This window comes from Tachysurus vachellii, chromosome 21, assembly GCF_030014155.1.
Source record: "Tachysurus vachellii isolate PV-2020 chromosome 21, HZAU_Pvac_v1, whole genome shotgun sequence".
Taxonomy (NCBI): domain Eukaryota; kingdom Metazoa; phylum Chordata; class Actinopteri; order Siluriformes; family Bagridae; genus Tachysurus; species Tachysurus vachellii.
Window position 1 is genome coordinate 13065104 of NC_083480.1, and position 15230 is coordinate 13080333.

The window sequence follows — 15230 nt, forward strand, 5'->3', positions numbered from 1 at the left end:
ATTTGCAGTATGCCATTCTCTTAGTTCTAATGAGGGATTTGATTCAAGGAGACTCAAGGGTATGCCATGCGATGAATAAAATCCATGTCCCTTGTGAAACTGGCATCGCTCTTATCCATACCTTTGCATTAATTATTTTATGCAATGATTTCTTTATGTCAAACAAAAAAATTAATATTGGTATAAATGATACACACACCTTAAACGAAGCTGCTCATTTAAAAATGGTTGCCAAATTTGAGGTACTGCTTCTTAAGCAGAACTTAATTCACTAGACACTTCACAAAAATCACAAATCACAAAAAGCTTTTGTCAGAGTAAAGCAGTCTTAATTATAATTGTTAGCGCAAAGGTTTTTTTTTTACTAGCAGGATTAAGAAAAATTCGAAAATTTATAAAAAAGAAAATTATGTGTTGCAAATCTGGCAACACTGGTTAACATACTGTATGCTTACGTTTATACAACTTGCATGCTTTCACTTGGAAATACGATGTGAATTTAACCATCAACCTGCAGTTTTAACCTTCATATAAAGCAAAGCAAATACTATGTAGCTTTAAAAGATCTTGAAAATCTTCTATTATGATAATAGTATAAATAGATGGGTAACCCACTTTTTAGCTACCGATTAAACCCCAGTTGGTCTTTGGGAGGAAACTGGAATACCCAGAGGAAACACACAAAGCACGAGGAGACTCCGTGCACCCGAGACAGGAATCAAACCCCCGAGGGTGCAATGCAAACATGCTAACCACTAAGCCACTGTGCCCCCTTATAGGCAACATAATTGACAGCAAAGTAAAGCGGTCTGCTTGTCCTAATTGGATAGTTCCTTGTGGTTTCTCCTCTGAGCACATATGAAAAACGTGATGTGAATGTCACCAGATATGAGTGGTGGTCTGGGAAAATATTCACTGTAGCCATTCACTGTATGGCTATAGTTTATGCCAATCTGAAAAGATCATGTTGAGTAAGGAGACGTAGTAAACTTAGCTTAAATTAGCTTAATATTTAACAGCTGATCAAATAATAGAGGTGAATTATTGAGGCATTGTTGAGAGATTGCCGGAGAGTCGTGACATGGCTTTCATTGATTGTTATACTGCTGTGCGATGTGTCTCATTCATTACTGTTAACACTGGCAACCAGAGTCCTTTTAATGGTGATAGATCTCATCTGTCATAAAAGAAGTTGAAAGCCCTAACTCTAACTAGCATACGAGGCTGTTATGTGACCATTGTTACGAATAGGCTGTCATTCCCAGTGGAATTCTGCTGAAGGACAAAAGTAATCTTGTAAAGATGGTTGATTGGACCACATGGGTTATCCATGGTGATCTTTCTTGGTTAAATGGCAACTGCAAGCATCCATTTTTCTTCTCCATTCTCACATAGAGGGACTAAGCTACAGATTTTGTCAACGTAGACCTGCACATTCACAATAATGAAACGAAAGAAGTTTTTTGTTTTTTTATATTATACAATAAAGACAATAATATTCAATATTTACCAGGTTGGTTATATCTAAAAGCTTAATCTGAGCCTGAGTTCAAGAACTTGGGATCTGTGAGACAGCAACCTTACACAGCTTGGTTTCATTCAATTCTAGATCACTCTAGAAAAAAAAAATGTGCAGAAGTCAGAATTCCAAACCATCACCATGTCACGTGACTTCATGATCCGGGCACATGCGCTGGCACCTCGATCAGACGGAATGCGCGAGCTCTGAAGATGCTGCGTGATGCTGAGTGATTTATGGAACCCTGGTGAGAACCCTGTGTCGAGCTGAGAGCCTGAACTCACGCGCTCTGTCTTGGGCGTGAACCTACACACACACACACACACACACACACGCACACGTCGGCGGCACGTTAGAGGGTGTCGAGACAAGACAGGGTTCGGGCAACGCACGCGCCCGTCGGTGCGTTTAAGCGCGCGCCACTCGTATCAGAAGCCGCCCCTCCTTTTTCTCTCCCCGGCGACGCCGTGCTTGAGCGTCAACAAACACATTCAAATATGTGAATAAGCAGCGGGCCTTGTCTTCTCTCATCAGGATACGACCGTAAGGACTCTTTTTTTGGTACATCATTCTCTTATATATACATATATATGTCAGCGGGATGCACGCGGCGACCGACTGCTGTTTTATCGCAGGTGAGCAAACGCATGTCGCCTGTTGCTCAGTGCTCTGTCTGTGCATCGTGTGCATGTTTCTTATTGCAGTGCATGAACATTTTACATGCATCTTATTGTATCTATCACGTAATGCACTGAGTCAAATCAGTCGCGTTATTTATGTGCGCCAGGGCTGTGATATCATAAGGGATGATGATGATGATGATGATGATTTATTATTACCAAAAATCCAGTTCATCCCTGCCAAATCTGGGCTCTACTAAAAAAAAAAAAAAAAAAAAAATCCCTTGATCAGGATTAGTGTTTTATTTCAATTTTTTTTTTTTTTTTTTTACCTAATTGTGAACTTTAGTTAGAAGTGGTTAGATTCTTTATTATTCAGAAAGCATTGGAATACTGTGATTATGTAAAAATGTCATGCTGGATATGCTTTCATGCACTGAAAGTGAATTAAGTGTAGGAGACTAGACCTGAAATGGCTCCTGACTCCGATTTTAAGCACCTCTCAGGTTAGAATGCTTCTCCGCACCTAGGGCATCATGTATTCAACAGGGTTTGCGGCTGGAGATTTGAGTTAACACTTAGGGTTAACACCCTACCGTGATTAGACCATTTAACGTGTTTGAAAATGTGCAACATTGGTGTTAATGCTGTGTTTTTACTCAACCTTATACGGTACAGTATGTTCCTTTACATTTCAAACCCTAACCTACTAAGTATTGAGTATCTGGATGGAATAAAAATACAAAATGAATAGGTGTCCTGCTGTAAGAGCGAGTAGTAGAACCGCACAACTATTTTTAGTTTACTGGCGTTTTAAAATTTGTCAAAGGAATTTTTTTTACGAGATTTATTATACATCAGGATTTGTCTGAAATGTTAGAAAAATTACATTCATGATCCTATGTGTGAGGAAGGATTACTCTACAATTTTTACTGCTACTTATTTAGACTTTGCAATTTAGACTTTGTAATAAAGTGAATTATCCATAATAACTTGAAAGGATTTTATGTCTAGTAGAGAACCGATGCATTATTAAATAAATGTTAATAAAACAGTGTGTTTGAATGTGATGGTTCTAGGGTTAAATGCTATACTAGGCCTGTAACTCTGTTGTGTTCTGTTCTGTTGTGGAAAGTTGAATTGTTTTGTTTGTATCTTATATATGATTCAATACAGTAGTAATTTTGTTGCTGTAAACTATGAGAGAAAACGAACATATAAAACATATCATGAGAGATATTACTAAGGAAAATTTGAAGGGAAAATAAATAAAGAATAAAATCTCATTTCCGTTAAGTAAAATGAAATAGTTGCTAATAGCCAGCTAAATGTGATGGGCATGTGATCATGTATTTCTGTCTAAAAAACAAAAACCGAATTAAAATTAGATGTCAGAATTAACCCTGAATAATAACAAAGGACACATGATTAACAGATAGCGGTCGGGCGTGCTTAGGTACGCAAAAGCCATGCGAGTTTTTCTGTTTTGATAACGAGAATTTACATTCTTTCTCACTCATTTTAATTAGCGAGTAATTCGTCCCTCTCTGTTTTCCGAGCTAATTTACTATGGAAGTGATTATAATTTCCGCACTGCAAAAGGTTCATTTAGTCTTTATTTAGAGTTAGAATAAAATGGCCTTGATTGTGTGATCAACTCAATGTACAGAAAGCACACAAGCTGAAAAAACTACGCTTCTTCATCAGGTACTAAACAATTGGCTAAAAAAAATTTGTATAGTTCCTGAAAAAAAAGGCAGTGCCATTTTATAGAAGCTCCTTTTTCATATGGATCTGGAATCAGATGCAGAAATGTGCCTTTCTACTGCATTGGGTGTGTATAATTTCAGAGTGATGGCACCATACCCACAATCACCCAATGTGACAGGGGTGTTATGTTTTTCACCTCCTGTGTTTTTTTAATACAACAGTGTCAGACACGTCTTGTGCTGGTTAATGGGTTGGAGCCGCACTGTGCCTCATGACTAGTTTCTTCAAATTTATGAAATAGAATCTTTTTTTTTTTAAACAAATCATTTCTAGAAAACAGATTGAACAAATGCTGCATTGTAAAAAGATTTCAGTGCATCATCAAGCTAATGGTTTATTATAATCCATTTTGCAGTTCATTGTACAGTGCATTAGGGGCTTAATGTGTAACTATATCAGTATGAGGTAATCTTTGCCTCTGGATGACCAAACTGGCAATGAAATGCTTTCGAAATTTAATAAATTCAATCTTTTTTTTTATTTTTTTTTTTTTATTGCATATTATGGTTTGTTATGTTGCTACTTGTATAGGCAAGAACACTCCAAACCCACATCCAGCTAGATGTCACAGTGACTGTGTGTCTGATAAAGCAGGGTACCAGCTGAACAAATAACACCATATTGGCCTGGGACCGGGGCCGATCTGGCCCAAAGGGACCTTCAGCAGACACACGCTCTCGCACGTACACATTCACAGATTGTGTCTAACAAACACACTTAAAAAAATACACACTCGTAAAGCACAAAAATGCAATTTTAGGTTTCTGAAGTGTGGAAATAAAGCCGGAACCAACAGATGATTTATTTTATTAGGCGTCCAGTTTGGCTGTTATTTAAAAATCTAATTTTAAAAATGTTCTTTCCTCTAAGGTTTACAGGATAAATTGTAATCTGTAATATAAATCTCTCTATAATTATGCTCAAGCTTAATATCCAAATATAACACAAGAAGAGACACTGGTTTGGATAAGGATTTTTTATGTTTATGTCTAATAGTAGTGGAATAATGTTGGACTTTCAGCCACACTGATAAATAAATAAGTTAATTCCATATTAGAGAACAAATATTAATGTAAGCGCATGTATACGTATAAAAACCTGTTACTAAGGTTATTCGTAATTATAAACAATAATCATTGAACTTTTGAACCGGCAATATAAATAGTTTAAATAATGTGTTTATGCTTCATTAACACTCTTAGTTATATAGATCTCCTAATAATCATTTGTGTCTTAGAGTAAAATATAGTTTAAATTTATAAAAAAAAAAAAAAAACATAGTTTTATGATGGTACATAAATCTTATTATATATAGAAACTCTTCAAGAGCAAACTTTGATGGTGTTTTTGGTTTATCGAATACTTTTATTTATACCGAAGCGTGATAATGCGGAATGAAATCATTTATCGACACAAATAATCCGAGGCATCTTAAATAAGTGTGATTTGACGATGAAATAACGGTCAAAGGCTTAAATACAATTCAGTTCAATTCAATTCAAATTTTATTTGTAGGGCACTTTTACAATGGACATTGTCTCAAAGCAGCTTATGTACAGAACATAAGAAACATAATACAAAAAGATTGATATTATACAAAAGTTCAAGATCGATATTAGATTTATATTTAAATGTGTTTGTATTTATCTCCAATGAACAAGTCTGAGTCGACTGTGGTGAGGAAAAACTCCCTTAGATGGAAGAGGAAGAAACCTTGAGAGGAACCAAAAGTAAACTTCATCCTTATTTGGGTGACACTTCCCTGGGTGTGATTATAAACTGTTATAAACTCCGGAGAGTGTTATTATGAATAATGTCTACGGTAATATACAGTCTTACAATTGTGTATTGATTACGAGGCCGTTGTCCTCATAAGACCACACGTAGATGGCATCTTCTCTTTAAATGCCTGAAATCCTCATGAAGCGGAATCCAGCTGGAGCTGGTCCATCTCTAAATAGATAGAAATGATCTCTTATCAGTGTTATTTTTTTTTTTGCAATTTATTTATCATCTTTTTAATTATATACCAGCTCTTACCGAAGTCAATCCTTCACACTAACTGCGTGATCATTATGCTTGTGGAATAATAACAAGCTCTTTCCCATTTCCGAAAACGAGCTTCGTTATTATCGTTATTACAAATTTATAATGATTGTCTTATGCAAATTATGTGCACTGCACTGATAGAAAAAAAAACAAACCCTGTAATGTGACGCTACTCTTAACAGCTGATTAGAATTTCGACTTTCATGCACTTTGACTCTTGGTTTCCAAACTTCAGAGTACAGTAGCACTCGGTTATAATGTGCTTATTTTAATATGCATGATATTTCTGGACTTCTGAGAGCACTTAGATAGAAGTTATTTTAAAACAGGAATCGATTGTATATGGTCCATCTCTGCATCATCTGATTTCAGGCAGGTGCCAGAGTGTCGGTTTGGATCAGTCGACTGCAGATAACTCGATCCAAACAAATACAATCCTGCCAGAAACACACCCACACACTGGTGACTCGAGACAGCTAAAGTTGAACACTAGGTCTTCAGAGTCGAATTGAGCATTACAGAAACATGGCAACACTATTTTATTTATTGTAATGCACTAGGACGTAGAATAGGACAGAAAATATTCAATGTTTGCAAATATTTGGATTATCAAACAGAGCTGTTTGTCTCTGGAGGCGGAGCTAATGTCTTTTTTCCCTAGTATATTTGAAATCATAATATTGTTTAAGATTTGTCTAAAGGCAATTCTTCATATTTCAACCTAAACTTTCTTTCATTTGATTTAATTCATCTCGGGATATTAACCCTTGTATGGTGTTCATATTTTTATAACACAATCAAAAATTTTATGTTAAAATACTCTACAGATGTTTACTTCATACCAATTACAAGCAATATAAACAGCATATATGGTTAATATTTGCCCTTTACCTTTATTACATCACATTTTTTAATTAAAGTGCTACTCGTTTTTTGTTGTTTTTTAATAAAATGTAATAAAAAAAGAAAATCAAATTTAATCAAAGGTGGGCACGGTGGCTTAGTGGTTGGCACGTTCGCCTCACACCTCCAGGGTTGGGGGTTCGATTCCCGCCTCCGCCTTGTGTGTGTGGAGTTTGCATGTTCTCCCCGTCCCTCGGGGGTTTCCTCTGGGTACTCCGGTTTCCTCCCCCGGTCCAAAGACATGCATGGTAGGTTGATTGGCATCTCTGGAAAATTGACTGTAGTGTTTGATTGTGTGAGTGAATGAGAGTGTGTGTGTGCCCTGTGATGGGTTGGCACTCCGTCCAGGGTGTATCCTGCCTTGATGCCCGATGACGCCTGAGATAGGCACAGGCTCCCCGTGACCTGAGATAGTTCGGATAAGTGGTAGAATATGAATGAATGAATGAATGAATGAAATTTAATCAAGTTATGAGTGGAAAAAACTCAACAAATTTACAAGGAAGCAAAGTTTTTCAAAACTATTGATGTTTATGAATATGGGTCCCACAGACCCGAACAACATACAAGGGTTAAGGTAAGTGCTTGAAGTGTATTCTGACCTGTGTTGATCAATTAAACGGGTTCAATAACGTAAGGTTAGTTGTGTGGTATTTCCTGTTGCTTTATACCATTTCTCCACTTACCCCTTGTTAAAACAACACTATATATTTTGTAAGGAATCAAATTCAGATAGGGTGTGATTTTATAGCAAAACAATCAACAACCAGGTGGTATGTAGGTGTTGTCGCATTCCGAAGTATTTTATTCTTCTTTAAAAGGATCAGTTTGTCAATGCTTGAAAAAAAAAAAGATATTTATCACAAATACATTGTTCTTATAAATCTGTTTTATTTACATGTAATGTCAAAAAAAGATATTGCTTGTTATCACTTATAAATCTCAGCTTGTCTTCTTTATTGAGAAAGCATCTGTCCTGAAGATTTCCCTGTGGTAGAAAACACCCTAACCATTACGAAGCTAAGCTTAACATTAAATAAACGTCTCCATTCAATTCCATTCAAACTTCAATACTTTAAATCAGTTACTATGTGTTTTTCATTGTTATCTCATTTTAATACATTTTTGAATTTCTTTATTATTACTGTTACTATGGCAGTAATGACGTATTAGACAGAGAACATTAATACAGTATAAACCTGTTATTTGCTTGACAGACCGAAGGACAGTAAGATCTGCTGTTATAGCAAGATATTTATCATCTTCTTGATCAATCAGATTCAAAAAGGGAAAAAATGGGAAAGTTCAAGTCAGGAAAGAATTCAACTGTTTCTTTTAATTAAACGAATCGAATTGTTTTGGTACTATAGAGTAGTATTATACTTGAACAATACTCATTTACATGCACTCATGTAATCATATTTCAAAATACATCATACATCAAAATCATATCTTTTTCTCATTAGTCTTTAGTGTATATAAAGTATGACTGCTTCAGTTCAGTTCAGTTCAGTATCAATTCAGTACCAACACTAATGAAAAAAAATCTAACACTTTTCAATAATAATGAATAATAATTAAATGCACGTCTGTTTTTTTTTCTCAACACAAGCCGGTGTATAAGACTGAAAGTTATGCAGTTTGAAAATAAAAACGTTTCAACAGACACCTAAGATTAGCACGTAGCGTTAATTGAATTAGCAGTTTCAAGTGTAGTTGTTTTGTTCTCAGGCTGCTTTAGGACTGCTGTTGTATGTGAGAGGAGGTGTATATCTGTGTATCTTGTCTCCAATGAGCAAGGAAGCCCTTCTGTGCTCACATCTGTCACTGAACTTGTTGTTGTTGTTGTTCTGTTTTTTTCCAGCCATATTCACTTACCATGCCCATCAGGAGCAAACATGAATCTGTTACTACCGGTTGATGCAATTATACAGAGATGTTGTAAATCTGTTGTAAATGTTAAAAATGGCATACTTGCTAAAGATAATAGCTGTTGTTGTTTTTTTTTTTTTAGGTCTTGATGCTTTGTCATTCTTTGGCCATTTTCTCTTTTGTCTAATGACATTTCTTTTCATCTCTGTACACATATCCCTGCATTTACACCAGCAGCGATGCAGCACGACAAACAGATGAAAGTCATTCATTTTCAATGAGAGGTGGTCATTTATAGCAACAGGAGGCAGAGTGAGTGTTGACGATGTAAACTGGGCAGGGCTAGCACCACAAGGTTTATCCAGAGTCTACACAAATGAGCTAAGGAAGTAAAGGATAGTGTTGCGCCCTTTTTTCCCATGCTGTGAAACATTATCCGGGGTTTTTGTCTTACAAGTCAATACAAGTTTTAACGCCTCAACCTAAAGATTTGACCTAAAATAGAAATTTGACCTAAAATAGAACACCACTAGCAAGGTGTGATTGCAAAGAAATAATGTTTTTTGTTTTGTAATTGTAATATAATGTACAGATATTATAACATATATGATATAAATGTAATGTCTTTTACACACAGGCCTGAGTGGAGAATGAGAGTGTGTGGCTCGACGTGACCACTTGTGCCTATGGGGCTGGCATGATTGGTCCGGCTAGCTGGCAGCGGCGGGATTATGCTGACGTGCGTCCAGCATGACTCCGCTGGACCTGTGGCTCTCGCGCTCCATCCCCATGTGCCTCCTGCTGCAGAGCCTGGTGCTCATGGCCCTCTGCTTCCCATCGGCCAGCATGTGCCCCAAAGGATGCGTGTGTCAGCGGTCCGAGTACCCGCCCTATGGTCTCAACGTAACCTGCAGCCTGGCAGAGCTCAAGGAGATCCCGACAGACCTGCCTGCAGATACGGTGCTCCTCCAACTGGATCGCAACCAAATCCATGCTGTGCCTGAGCGCGCCTTCCAGGAGCTGAGGATGTTACGCAGGCTGAACCTGTCCCATAATTCAGTGGAGACGCTAGGCGAGAGTGCTTTTGTTGGCCTGGAGTCCTCACTGGAGCTTCTCGACTTGTCACACAATCGCATTGTCAGCGTGCACAAGGATGCATTCGCACGGCTAAAGGCACGCGTACTGGTGCACGACAACCCATGGCACTGCGACTGTGCGTTGCAGCAGGCTCTCGGTGGCATGGCACACAATCATGAAGCGGCTGCACGCGTCCTATGTCGCAGCTCTGAGCTGAGGGACCAGGAGGGACGTCCGTTCCTGGCAGTGGACGCCGATTTGTGCAACCTGGCCAGGCGCACCACCGACTACGCCATGCTCGTGACCATGTTCGGCTGGTTCGCCATGGTCATCTCCTATGTCGTCTACTACGTCAGGCAGAACCAGGAGGATGCACGGCGCCACCTGGAGTACCTCAAGTCTCTACCGAGCAAACCCAGGAAGCCAGACGAACCAGAGGACATCAGCACAGTGATGTGACGTCATTGTTTACGCCAAATAGGCCTTGACTAAGCGGGTGGAAATTAAGGGGCGAAATTTCTGATTTCGGAGAGCAATTCAACCTTATTCAAGCTAAGACACCAACCATAGATGTAGTCTAATACTTAACATGTGTCTTCTCTTTTTCCAGTTGTGCATTACAGCTACAAAGTATTTAGGTCAGATTTGTAATACTTTTCCTAACTCTTCCTGTGTCCACAAGAGATTTTAACTTTAAAGGTGGCATTAGTATAATAATTGCTAGCTCTTTAAAAAGGAGATGGTGTAAATGTCCTGATTCAGACATTGGAACGAGTGGTTTTATGTTCCAGCTGGTAAAATGCAATCAAAAGTGTATATCGTCGCTGTCGGGCGGAAACCTCGTATGTCCAAATTTGGTCAATTTCAGATTTTTTCACATATCGATGCTATTGGTCAGTCCCCACGTGGGTCTGTTATTTTTACAAGTTATTAACCAATCTAAAGTCTTGAAAATAGCTTGAGCGCAAATCTCATAACTCCATTGGACACTTCAATTGTCCACCTCTTCCTCACTCCACGGGAGAGCTTCGCGGCATATTTCTCCTCAAGAAGAGTCGCAACGAATCAACACGTCTTCTGAGGTAAATGTCTTCAAAACACTGGGCTCAAAGAAAAAAAAATCTTGACCCCCGCTAGTTCTGGTGCTCGTCTGAGGACAGGAATTTAGCGCAAGACAATCCACTGCAACGTGGACTAAACCCTGTGCACTGCAGATAAGGTACGGCGTTTTTTTAATTTCCTGATAAATAACGGTTTTGGAGATACAAGGTTTCCGCCTGACAGCGACGATATAATACTCTACCCATATCTATAAACAGTTGTTAAACACCTTTATGACCAGTACAGGTATTTTGGTATTCCGATCTCAGGTTTAAATGTCGAGATGACTTTTAAAACCCCAAAAGTGTTTTGTTTTGAATTTCAATAGGAAACTTATTCAAGTGGCTTATTCTTCTAACAAATGGATATACATGATATTGTTCAGGATGTGGTGTTTAAAAACGCATGAAAAACATTTTTGATTCCCTTTAAACTCCATAGACTTTATTAGCTAATTGATAATCAAAGAAGAAAAGGGCATAGCGCTTCGGAAACTGAAATTTGGACGTTTCTTCCAACCTTCTGAAAAAGGTCATGTTTACGTAATCTCCATTACCTCACTGTTGTTAATCTGTGCTTGTTGAGCAGTGTAATCCTAGAGTGTCAATGTTGATTTCTTTGTGCTCCAGAGAGCGTTAGCAGTGACACAGAGTCAATATTTTTTGTCTTGGGTCTTCACAGGCTGGCAGCCAGGCTCGTTATTGGTGTCTCTAATATCCCTCATGTATACAACAGCCATCATCAACTTCATATTAGCCATCAATATTATGAACAAAGTGGCTGGAATGAGTAATGTGTTTCCATGAAATGAAATGCAAAAACGAAACCTCCGGCTCAGACAACGATTTCCATATTCCTTCCCCCGTTCTGGAGGTGAGACCCGCATAGTAATTATGGGATATCATAAGAAGAACGATGAGGGCAATATGGTCAGTCTGTCTAACATCATCCTGTGCGTACAGTAATTTAACCAGCCAAATGTGAACAGCTAATTGCAGCTGTCAGTCTCCTGATGGGCCATACTCACTGCCACCGTAATGGTCCAGCAAACCAGGAATCAACAAATGACACAATTCTGATATAATAGGTATATAACTCAGTTTCCTCCTCTCTACACCCTCAGAAAATAAGCATACTAAGCTGTACCTTTTCTTGTCACATTGGTGCTACTTTCCAAGATACATCTTTTGTTCATTTGGTCTAGGTTCTCATTACCTGGTTGAAGTGGCACAAATCCAGTTTTTGGCTTTCATCTAATGCAGATTTGATTGACACAAAAATTTGATGTTTTCAAATCAGACCCAGTTGTGAATGAGACAATTGTTGGCTTTTCCTTGATGTTCACTCAGTGATGAGTGATGAATGAAAGCAGCAAGAAATGTGTGACATATTTAAGAATATTTCAGGAAATTAATTGACTGCTATTGAACCCAAGTAGTTTTTGAAACAATTGCCTAAGAAATGGCAAAACATGGCCCAAAGAAAAATGAACGTGGCTACAATGCCAAAGAATCACACTCCCATATAAATACTCTGTGAATCCCTCCACAGCGCGGTCCCAGCATCGCTGGCTCCTGTCCCGTACCCACACATCTCTCGGCACAGCAGTGTCAGTAATAGCTGCAAAAACAGCAAAAGCTAGCCATCTGGCTCTTTTTCGCCTTCTCAACCTGATCATGTGCAGCTGCCGAGCTGTATCCTGACCCCCCCCCAAAGCAAAGAGACGCAGGTTTGGGCTACTAGCGTATTCATTTGTTGCTTCCACTACGATAAAATGTGTCACAAATATCACTTTGTTCTATGTGACGTATGTGAATCGATTAAAATTGATGTGCGTTTAAAAACCGTTACACAATTACTGATGTGAACCAAATGTCAACCGTTATGACGGATCCAGTCTGAGGAAAAACATCTCAGATGTGCAGCGAATGTAACCTCAATAAGTAACTTTTACCTAGAATTCTGCATGTAGTGTACCACTTAAAAAAAACTAATTACAGTCCATTTATGTAGCTTAAATCAACTAAAGGTATATTACTGTATATCCACATAACCAGGTAAAAGGTACATATTGAAAGCACAAAAGATGTACCCTTGATGGTTCCACCCACCAACAAAGAAAAGTACTATCTTTCTGAGAGGGTTTTTAGCTACGAGGTGCTTTAAGCATAATCCTTTCAATACAATACAAGTCTTAATTGATTGTGCTTACAGTTCTATACTGTGTTTTTAGAGTTAATACCGGTGTGAAGAGGACGGAGGAAGGAGATCCCTTTAAAGCATTGTTGTTGAATGTCTGTTGCCTTGCCTTGCAGAAGAAGTTCCACATACATATACACACACCGTGTAGTGCTTAAGAGTGACAGGAGCTGCCGTTCAATGCATAATCCACAATGAAGCATGGTGTAGCCAAGGACTCGGGAGATTTTTATAAGTGCCTGAAATAACTCGTCTTTCAATATCCCGTTTAACTGTCAGCCATACATTCTGTCATTCCTGATTTACGCTCAGCTGATTCATGCATGCAGGCCTTAGGGACAGTTTCTTCTTTCCAAATGTTTTCTACACAGACACTACAAGAGTAAAGGCTGAAGAAGAATCGTAGAGTGGCATGTGGAGTTAATAGCTTCAGCTTCATTCCCATCAGAAGATTATGGAAGAAAGAATGGATTGCAATGTAATTTATTTATTTTTTTTCATTCCTGTCTTACAATTTCATTTCCCAAATATAATTTTTTCTACCTGGTAAACATCAGCCTGTCTTCTGTTTTAAAGTAGTAATCTGATTTTGAAGACCTGAACACTGAATACTACAGATGGTACATCACATTAGAAGTGCATGTAGAGGAGAAAATGAAATAATAAAAAAACTCTGGCTTGGGGGAAGATGGTCTCCATTCATGTTGTACTGTGATCATGAGGTATTCATAAATGCAAAAAAAATGCACTTCACTAAATGCATAGTTTCAGAATGACACCGATCTTCTTAATGACCTGTTATTTTACATTGATGTGAATTATTTAGTGCACTTGTGTTGCCAGAGAGCCACTGGATGACCCTACAGATAATGTTGCAGGGCAGATGTGTTTATAAGGCCACATGGCACACATACACTGTGTAATGGTCATTCTCATATGACGGAGTGTTTTTATTTTTATGAACCCGTCTCGTCAGGAAAACGTGTTGAAATTTGCATTTGGCAGTAATAGTGGTGCTCAAATGCATAATAAAAGATCATGAATAAACCATGGAGTGAATGCTGATGAGGGGGCAGTCAGGACCGAATTGTGTTTGAAGTGAGACAAGAGCCGAATTGTCAATGGTTTTGCTAAAAGCATCAGTCTGGGACGACATGAATGCTGCTCACACTGATGTTGATGGCTCACCATTTGAAGCTCAGTTGCATATTAATAGCGTTTCAGATAGCTCTGAATAATAAATTTCCCTAAAATTACACTTCGTATAGGATCTATTTTTATCACACAGGACCGTGTCATACATCATAGTTATTGTCCAAAAAAGACAAATTACAGTCTACGGATATATCGTCTAACATATTTCTGGCCTACCAACAGGAGAACATTTACAAAAGAAATTACTGCAGGAACCAGAAATTAAGTTCTAAAATAAACTGTCAGAAGTTAACTTGTGCAGTCCGTGTAAGTCATGTTTAAATATGGAAAACCTTTATGCTTTATAGTTACTTATGTGCATATGCTTATGCAATTACAGCCTCTTTACGTAAAGCGTGAATGAAAGAGCTTGATAAAGGCCCACGATTCAGCACTTCGCTTGTTATCTCTGCCTTGATGGCTGTTTATGCTTCAGATTTATGGCGGTAATTAAGAGCCGTTCTCCTGGAAAGTGTTCTCTTGGGTTTTGTACATTTTTACAAATGAAATGAGACAAACAGCTTCTCGTTCGGAGGATGGCTTGAAATTTGACCAAGGCCCTCAAAAACGTCTTACATAAGGCATAAGACCAAACAGGGTGTGCTGTTATAGGAAAATAATCAAAGAATTGTGGTGTGATGTAGCCTGTTAGAAAAGGAGTTAGAGGTAACACTCTCTATCACTGATTATTGATCCGATTACTAAAACCTTTTTTATTTATATGATAGCATTAGCTAAAGGGGTTTTATTTATTAAAGTATAGATTAACTTTACACAGTCATAGCTACTTTTACTGATATGAATTGCTGACACTGAAGACTCCTTCCGAAAATGCTTAATAAATGACTCCTCACAGAGAACTTCTATACCATATCAACAAGTCCATGCTGTTGCTATAGAAACAGTAACATATTACTATAATGAT

The 15230-nt window shown here is 38.1% G+C and overlaps 1 protein-coding gene across 3 annotated transcripts; it reads left to right on the forward strand.

The window, feature by feature from the left end:
- The first annotated feature begins 1708 nt into the window (after nucleotides 1-1708).
- Nucleotides 1709-13798, forward strand: lrrc3b (leucine rich repeat containing 3B). 3 transcript variants are annotated; one of them, XR_009647544.1, is made up of 3 exons: nucleotides 1709-2154; nucleotides 9372-10449; nucleotides 11594-13798. XR_009647544.1 is itself a non-coding variant. In XM_060857296.1 (2 exons), the coding sequence occupies exon 2, from the start codon at nucleotides 9485-9487 to the stop codon at nucleotides 10268-10270; it is 786 nt and encodes a 261-aa protein (XP_060713279.1). In that variant the 5' UTR covers nucleotides 1709-2154; nucleotides 9372-9484; the 3' UTR covers nucleotides 10271-13798. The 3 variants fall into 3 exon arrangements, 2 of the variants coding, with proteins under 2 accessions (XP_060713279.1, XP_060713280.1); XM_060857296.1 differs by having other exon boundaries at nucleotides 9372-13798; XM_060857297.1 differs by having other exon boundaries at nucleotides 1709-2062; nucleotides 9372-13798.
- The last annotated feature ends 1432 nt before the right edge of the window (nucleotides 13799-15230 follow it).

Bases quoted from the DNA above. Each gene is read 5' to 3' on its own strand.
- lrrc3b (XM_060857296.1), top strand. From the start codon at position 9,485: ATGACTCCGCTGGACCTGTGGCTCTCGCGCTCCATCCCCATGTGCCTC.